This window comes from Sinocyclocheilus rhinocerous, unplaced genomic scaffold, assembly GCF_001515625.1.
Source record: "Sinocyclocheilus rhinocerous isolate Xijiao unplaced genomic scaffold, SAMN03320098_v1.1 scaffold4178, whole genome shotgun sequence".
NCBI lineage: Eukaryota > Metazoa > Chordata > Actinopteri > Cypriniformes > Cyprinidae > Sinocyclocheilus > Sinocyclocheilus rhinocerous.
The window spans coordinates 78060-86941 of record NW_015627541.1 but is presented as its reverse complement, the minus strand read 5'-3'; the positions used below and the strand labels follow the sequence as shown (position 1 = coordinate 86941).

Here is an 8882-nt window from a genome sequence, read left to right as displayed (position 1 = left end):
ACTGTGCACCTTCTATATATGTTATTATTTAAAAGCTGCTTTTAATGGGCTTTGTTTCATCATGTGACTTTCTCATCACCACCTGCTTTTGGTGGTTATCAGTGTATTACAAAGGTACAAAACAGATTTCAGTACTTCAATAGGTTGGTATATTAACATTATATCAGTAAATGAAATTACGTTATGTAACTGTAAATTTAAGTTAAAACCATCAAACCTAAAACGTTGCTACCGTATTTTTTACGGTAAAATTCCGGCAACCACAGCTGCCGTTTTTTTACCGTAAATTATACGGAATTTTTTTACAGTGTACTGTTGTCACAGCTGATTTCCTGCATCACCGTGTTTCACGTCTCTGAAATTACATATTAGTCTCATTCCTCACACAATAAAATACCTTCAACTTAGACTAATAGATGATCAGGTGTTTTAGGTGTTTATGTTGTGATAACGAGTGGCTCAATCTAAATTATCCCTTACGTTATAGATTGAAATGAATCCATCAGTCGTTTTTTGCATAATTTGGCATTTCATACAATTATGAATGCTGGTCATGATATTGTTGATAAGTCACTTTATTTGTATCCTTTCTTAGATATGTCTGAGAAGAGATTTCTATTTGGCTTGGATTTATGGTGGATGCTGGTGATCCTGACAGGGGGAGGAAGTTTCCTCCTCATACTCTTCATCATCTGCTTAGTCTGGGTCTGCCGCTGCTGCAGACGAAACAAGAGGAAAGCAAAACTTACATCTTCAGTAAACTATTTTCAAATACATTTGTAAAATACTGTTTTTGTATACAATCTTGGAAGAGATTAGAACATCCAATTTCAGGTGTGACTGAGATAATCATGTAGATGTGTTTCTCAATAACACATTAAAATAGAGGAGGCAAAACTGCAACTGCAATGTCTTATTGCAAATGCAAATGCAATGTTCATTAACAACAACCAATTGCATTCCACTGTATCTCTCTTTTGTTCAGGGGAAGAACAGCATCAGCTTGTCTCTTTAATGCCATATTACCTAAATCGGCCTGATGACCAGCAAAAGCCAGCATCCTCTTTTGGCTAGTTATAAATAGGTTAAACTAACCCTAACTTTAACAGAAAACTTTCTGCATTTTTACAGTAAACTTTTTCTCATTGTATTTTATTCTGGCGCCCCTACTGGTGGTCATGGACTTGTTCGCCCTGCATAAACCATTAACCCTACTAGATTTTTCCATGCTTCACATTGACCTGTACATTTGTTCTGCTATCTGCTAGTAATAAGTTCCGGTGGATATGGAAACACACAGAGTGACTTACACTTAAACCAAAGATTACATGATTTCTTTGCATTTGCCTCTCTTTACATCTCCTCCAGATGGCAGCATTGCACTGAGAAAGTGATAGCACATCATGTTCCACTGAACTAGTATTGGAAACCTAATTGTGGGTGACAAAATGAATTTGAGGGAATTAACCTAGTCAGAAAATGCAGAGTAAACATAAGTTTCAAAGTCTTTTTATATCAAAAGATTGTGCAATGATTGTGATCTGTTGCAAAATAAATACATAGACTGGCCATGATCTGTGTTACCAATTTGTGTTAATATGTGAAATATGCCTATCTATGTATGGTCCATCCAATCCATCCTCTAGTGTCGCGGGAGGGCTGGAGTCAGTCCCAGCATCTCGGGACCGAGGCGAGAGGACACTCTAAACATGTGGTCAGTCCTTGATATATATCTGACTTCTTCACTTCTTCACAAAATTAATCATCAGCAGCATTTGTTTGTGTTTTCTAAACTGTTCATATCGAGAACTGGGAGTACCAAATAAGATGCATAATAAATATGTCAATTAAAACACATACAGCGTTACACATTAAAACCGACATACAGCGCCGTTGTGCTTCGGGCATCCCGAGTTTGAGTCCAGGTGTTCTGTCGATTTGTGCTACCCTGTTAGATTTTGCTACCTCCCATTAAAACAGTGGGTAGTACAATTCGACAACGAAGAATGCTACCTGTAAAATTATGGTTTATTAACGTCTACACCTACCCCAACCCTAAACCTACCCTTACAGTAATGCAAATACAGTAATTATGTGTTATATTCGCGGTTGTAGCTAGAAGGGATACAGCTACAGGAAACCAACAATAAATAATTTTTCTACCTATTATATTGTGTTTTATTAAAGTCTACACCTACCCCAACCCTAAACCTACCCTTACAGTTATGCAGATACATTAAATATTGTTGTTCAGCATGAGTAAAAGGACGCATTATTGATGTGCGCATGCGCAGTAAACCCTGGTAGGACAAAATGTCAGGACACCTGGCTCATGGACCTTTCTCGACCCCGTCCCCTTCTCTCTCCCACTTTGCGTCCTGTCGTTTGTACACTGTCCTATTAAAGTTTAATATTGAAATTAAAGGCAAAAACGCATAAAATCAAATCTTAAAAACAATAAACAGTTTTAAGTTTTTAAAAGTTTTTATTTACAGTAATGCAAATACAGTAATTATGTGTTATATTCGCGGTTGTAGCTAGAAGGGATACAGCTACAGGAAACCAACAATAAATAATTTTTCTACCTATTATATTGTGTTTTATTAAAGTCTACACCTACCCCAACCCTAAACCTACCCTTACAGTTATGCAGATACATTAAATATTGTTGTTCAGCATGAGTAAAAGGACGCATTATTGATGTGCGCATGCGCAGTAAACCCTGGTAGGACAAAATGTCAGGACACCTGGCTCATGGACCTTTCTCGACCCCGTCCCCTTCTCTCTCCCACTTTGCGTCCTGTCGTCTGTACACTGTCCTATTAAAGTTTAATATCGAAATTAAAGGCAAAAAATCTTAAAAACAATAAACAGTTTTAAGTTTTTAAAAGTTTTTATTTAACTAATATTTAAAAACATGGCCATCTTTATACTACTCTAATTAATTATAATTAAATAATAAATTGGTATAAATGGCATCTACCCAAAACTTTGAATAGTACTGAATTACTGGCAGTGTACTGACACTCACCCCCACACACTCCCAGAGAAGCAACGTACAGGAAACTGTGCCACTGTGAGCTTGACATCTTAAAACAGAACAACTCACTCAGAAATCTGCGTGAAAATGCTGCAAAACGTGACAATAACTCTCCTCATCAATTTAATCTTCATGTTCTCCACTGGTAGGTTGTTGTTAAATTATATTATAGGCCTATTATTATCTTTATATTTTCTTAAATGTCACTTGTCTGATCATGGACAGGTTTTCTTCTTAAGTCAATTATCAGTAAACCACATAAGAAATCTTTTGCATGGTTTTTGGTCAAATTGTACTTTTATTTATCAGTCATCAAAAGATGTGTAACAGAAACTTTTTTCAGATTTTACGGAAAGTTTTTTTTTTTTTTTTTGCTTGCAATCCAATTGTATTGCATTTCACATGGTTTCATATGAACCATTTATTTACTCAGTCATATGTCTCTCATGTATTGATTCCTTTAAGTAAAACCATTTTAATATATCACAGTCTTTTTCCCACAATTGTGTTAAATCAAATAATGCCAGCAGTATATAAAGGTCAAGGTGACTGCGTACTCGATACATACGAAACACACAGCAACATTTTCTCACTGTATTACTGATACTTTTGCTTAAAACTTTTATACCACTTTATTTTTTTAGGTACATTTGTCTCTTCATGTATCTACAAAGCTGTGGGTGGCAAAGTTGTTATTTCAGTTGATGATGCAAAATTACAAGAGGACAATGAACTGAGATGGACACATAATAAACAGAGAGTTTATTTGAAAAAAGGCTCACAGATTAAGCTCAACAAGCTCAACGTTAATAAAGATGGATCCCTGATACTGGAGAACGTACAGAAAGACAAATCTGGAGAGTACAAGGGCATCATCTATGATGCAGAAGGAAAGTTAATAAAGGAAACCGTACAACAGCTCTGTGTTCTGGGTACGTACTAGCTTGTGTTCTGCTGCTATTCAAACAAATCTCATTTCTCTCCTCTCTATTTGCTCCACAAAGTCATGCAAGACCAAGTGTGTTTCTCCAATAAGACTTGCTGTTGTTGTGTGCGTTTCAGAGCCAGTGCCTGAACCTACAGTCATGGTTGAGTGTGTAGAAAAAGGAGTAAATCTGACTTGTAGTGCAGTGAACAACGATGAGGTGGTTGTGTCCTGGATGAAAAATGGCATGAAGGCTAATGCGACTCGTGCCTTTTTACATGTCATTTCATCTGAGCTCAAATCTGGAGATAATTTCTCATGCACAGTCAGCAACAAGATAAGCAAGAAGTCAGCAAAAGAAGTTAAGCCAGTTTGCTCTGACACAGGTCCAGTATATCAAAATCATTTGACATATGTGACCCTGGACCACAAAACCAGTCATAAGGGTCAATTTTTCGAAATTGAGATTTATACATCATCTGAAAGCTGAATAAATAATCTTTCCATTGATGTATGGTTTGTTAGGATAGGACAATATTTGGCCGAGATACAACTATTTGAAAATCTGGAATCTGAGGGTGCAAAAAATCTAAATATTGAGAAAATCGCCTTTACAGTTGTCCAAATGAAGTTCTTAGCAATGCATACTACTAATCAAAAATTCAGTTTTAATATATTTACAGTAGAAAATTAACAAAATATCTTCATGGAACATGATCTTTACTAAATATCCTAATGATTTTTGCCATTAAAGAAAAATCGATAATTTTGACCCATACAATGTATTGTTGGCTATTTCTACAAATATACCCCAGCGACTTAAGACTGCTTTTGTGCTGCAGCGTCACTTATATAATCTCATGCATGACAACATTGGTGTCTATGAAAAACGTGGACCCTTAAAAAAAAAATTTTATAACCTATTTAAAGATCTACATGCAACAATTGCCAATGAAGACAAAGAAAAAGAAATGAACAGCACGAGTGGAAATGAAAAAAATAAAGGTAATTGTTTGTTTGTGTAGCTCATGTTTCCTACCATGGAGCTGCCACTGAGGAATTTCTGTCCTGAAGTCCCTTTTATTAACCTTGAGTGTCTGACATGTAAAATGAAATACATTTGTTACAAAGATCTGCTTACTGTTCATTATCCATTTATGTTATATGCAAAAAGCGAAATCATGTTTTTGCATCAGTTTTCATTTGCTGCAATTATGAATAATAATGATGACAATGTCAATAATTTACTCATCTTTTGGCATTTCATAAAATTATAAATGCTGGCCATGATATTGTTGATAATTCACTTTATTTGGATTTTATCCTACATATGTGACCCTGGACCACAAAACCAGTCATAAGGGTCAATTTTTCGAAATTGAGATTTATACATCATCTGAAAGCTGAATAAATAATCTTTCCATTGATGTATGGTTTGTTAGGATAGGACAATATTTGGCCGAGATACAACTATTTGAAAATCTGGAATCTGAGGGTGCAAAAAATCTAAATATTGAGAAAATCGCCTTTACAGTTGTCCAAATGAAGTTCTTAGCAATGCATACTACTAATCAAAAATTCAGTTTTAATATATTTACAGTAGAAAATTAACAAAATATCTTCATGGAACATGATCTTTACTAAATATCCTAATGATTTTTGCCATTAAAGAAAAATCAATAATTTTGACCCATACAATGTATTGTTGGCTATTTCTACAAATCTACCCCAGCGACTTAAGACTGGTTTTGTGCTCCAGCGTCACATATATAATCTCATGCATGACAACATTGGTGTCTATGAAAAACGTGGACCCTTAAAAAAAAATTTTTATAACCTATTTAAAGATCTACATGCAACAATTGCCAATGAAGACAAAGAAAAAGAAATGAACAGCACGAGTGGAAATGAAAAAAATAAAGGTAATTGTTTGTTTGTGTAGCTCATGTTTCCTACCATGGAGCTGCCACTGAGGAATTTCTGTCCTGAAGTCGCTTTTATTAACCTTGAGTGTCTGACATGTAAAATGAAATACATTTGTTACAAAGATCTGCTTACTGTTCATTATCCATTTATGTTATATGCAAAAAGCGAAATCATGTTTTTGCATCAGTTTTCATTTGCTGCAATTATGAATAATAATGATGACAATGTCAATAATTTACTCATCTTTTGGCATTTCATAAAATTATAAATGCTGGCCATGATATTGTTGATAATTCACTTTATTTGGATTTTATCCTTCCTTGAGAAGAGAAAAGATTTCTATTTGGCTTGGAATTGTGGTTGATGCTGGTGATCCTGACAGTGGGAGGTTTCTTCCTCATACTCTTCATCATCTGCCTTGTCTGTGTCTGCCGCTGCTACAGACGAAACAAGAGGAAGGCAAAAGGTACCAGTGAACTATTTTCAGAAACATTTGTCAAATACTATTTTTGTATTCAGACTTAGAACAGATGAGCACATCTATTAGGTGTGGTTGAGGTAATAATATCATTCAGTGTAGGTATGTTTCACAATGACACAAATAACTACAGGAGCTAAAAAGCATAATCATAATCTAAATATTCTGAAATTCTGAAATATGCTTAAAATTATCACCAGTTCTCCATCATTCAAAACCAGTGATTTCACATTCTCCTGTATCTCTCTGTTGGGCAGAGGAAGAAGAGTACCGGCTTACATCTCTAATGCCAGATCACACAAATCCGCCTGATGAGCAGTACATGCAAACCACATCGGAGAGGTCTTCTAAAAGCCAGCGTCCTCTTCCACCCTTACCCAGCCCCCAAGGTCCTCCTTGTGTTGGACCCCCAGAAGAGAACAACCTGGCCTCCCAGAGACATTGAGACCAAGACCAAGACCAATGCTGAATAGAATATTGTTTATTTGATATATTGGTCACAAAAGTTAGAGAAAATTAAGTAATAATTTAATAATAAAAATAATAAATAAAATAATGTATTTTTTTTTGAGTCTCTTAAGCTCAGCAATGCGGCACACCAATAAATGTATCACAAAAAAATATTAAGCAGCAAAAAGTTTTCCACATTGATAATAATAAGAGCCATTATTCATAACCGATCACCAATACTAATTGATAATAATGGACAGCAAATCAGTATATTAGAATGATTTCTGAAGGATCATGTGACACTGAAGACTGGAATAATGATGCTGAAAATACAGCTTTGATCACAGGAATAATTTACACTTTAAATATATTCAAATATAAATCAGTTATTTTAAATTGTAATATTACAATATTATTGTCTTTACAGTATTTTTGATGCGCATAAGATACTTATTTCAAAAACATAAAAAAAAATCTTAATCATTGCATACTCTTAGTGTATGTAAAAAAAAAAAAAAAAAGATTTGGATGCATTTGCTGATTTTTTATTTGATTTTTTTTATGTTTCACTACTTTCAACAATTTATAATAATTGTAAAGTCATCACTGACGCCTGATCAAAAGAAAGCCTGATATTAAAATGTTGGTTTGGTATTGTATGATTGAGTTTGTATGAATTTTTTACCTCCTATATTATTCTAAACAAACATGTCTAGAACTTCAACCTAAGTTCAATAATTCCTTTGTAAATAGTAAACGTTCAACTGAATCTAGGTCACTTCCGTCGATATATGCAGTTCTACGTGACGTTTTGTAATTGTGCTCTGTGAGACCACCTTTGTACATGCAAGCACAACAGACTTGAACTTGCACTTTTCCTGTTTTAACTGATGTTATTGAATTGTGGTTGCAAGATGTGCTCCAGATCAAAAAAAACAATATTTTTCTCACACACAGTAACTCATTCCATTAGTCAAATGACACCTTACTTATACACTTACTCTTCAAAAGCCTCAAGAAACATACAGCTGAACAAATTTAATTTTAAGTTAGCAAAGTTATTTAAAAGGTACATTTTATATTCATGAAAAGATTTGGGTCTCACTTTACGAAAATTGTGAACTTAAGTCTTTTATTGTGACTCACGCCATTCAAATAAGAAGTTAACATTTAAAATTAAACCTCAGCATGAGTTGCACTGAGGTTTCACATGTGGTGAATGGAAACGTAATTCTGACATTTGGTTTAGATGTGTGAATGTGTTGGTATTCGTGTTTGCATCTGCTTACCTCACTGGGGATATTTGAATTTCTCATCTTGAGCTCCACATGAGAAACTCAGCAGTCACAAAGTCAACTTGGTTATGCTCTTGTGAAGAGTAAATGGAACATGTTGGTATCATATTTCCACACACTTTCAAAATAAGTAAGGATCGTATGAAAATACAATTAGATGAGTGTTTTGTATGTTTCTTGTTTTCCTTTGAAGATTAAACTTTTTTTAAATCTATATAACTAATAATAATAGTATAGCTAGTAAGAATAGCTTAGATAGTTGAGCACACTTTAAAGTATGCATGTGTTTCTGAGTTAAAAACATGCAAGTGTGTTGACCTGTTTTCATTTAGATTTCCTCGCTCTTGATGTCTGAAGTGAAACTCACAAATGTGCCCTCTCAATCTAGCGCCCAATCTAGTTGTGTTCAAAAACAAAAACATTAATTATATATTTTCATCTCAGGGCACAAACTATTAAACAGTAAACTAATTAACTAATTAGAGATCAGAGCATGTTGGTTAAACTGTCTTTGTTGCAGTTTGAGGAAGGTTTTTACATACCTGTTTGACAAAGAGAGGATGTGAAGAGATTGATGAGATGATAAACTGTCAAGGATGGCCTGTTCTACAGAGAGCAGAACAATGAGCACCATGGGCATCTCAGTTATATATATATATATATATATATACTGTATATATATACATACATTTCCTGAAGAAATTGGACAGCATTTGAAAAACTAGACTTTGTTTGTTATCGAAAGTACTGTATATATAAAACTAGAAG

General features: G+C 34.4%; 1 protein-coding gene across 2 annotated transcripts; it reads left to right on the top strand.

Annotated features, from left to right (window-relative positions):
- Positions 1 to 3087: 3087 nt before the first annotated feature.
- LOC107730323 (T-cell surface antigen CD2-like) lies at positions 3088 to 8787 on the top strand. 2 transcript variants are annotated; one of them, XM_016541135.1, is made up of 7 exons: positions 3088 to 3185; positions 3685 to 3972; positions 4103 to 4351; positions 4896 to 4970; positions 6220 to 6357; positions 6627 to 6853; positions 8760 to 8787. In XM_016541135.1, the coding sequence occupies exons 1-6, from the start codon at positions 3128 to 3130 to the stop codon at positions 6812 to 6814; spliced, it is 996 nt and encodes a 331-aa protein (XP_016396621.1). In that variant the 5' UTR covers positions 3088 to 3127; the 3' UTR covers positions 6815 to 6853; positions 8760 to 8787. The 2 variants fall into 2 exon arrangements, with proteins under 2 accessions (XP_016396621.1, XP_016396611.1); XM_016541125.1 differs by lacking the exon at positions 8760 to 8787 and having other exon boundaries at positions 6627 to 7137.
- Positions 8788 to 8882: the final 95 nt, after the last annotated feature.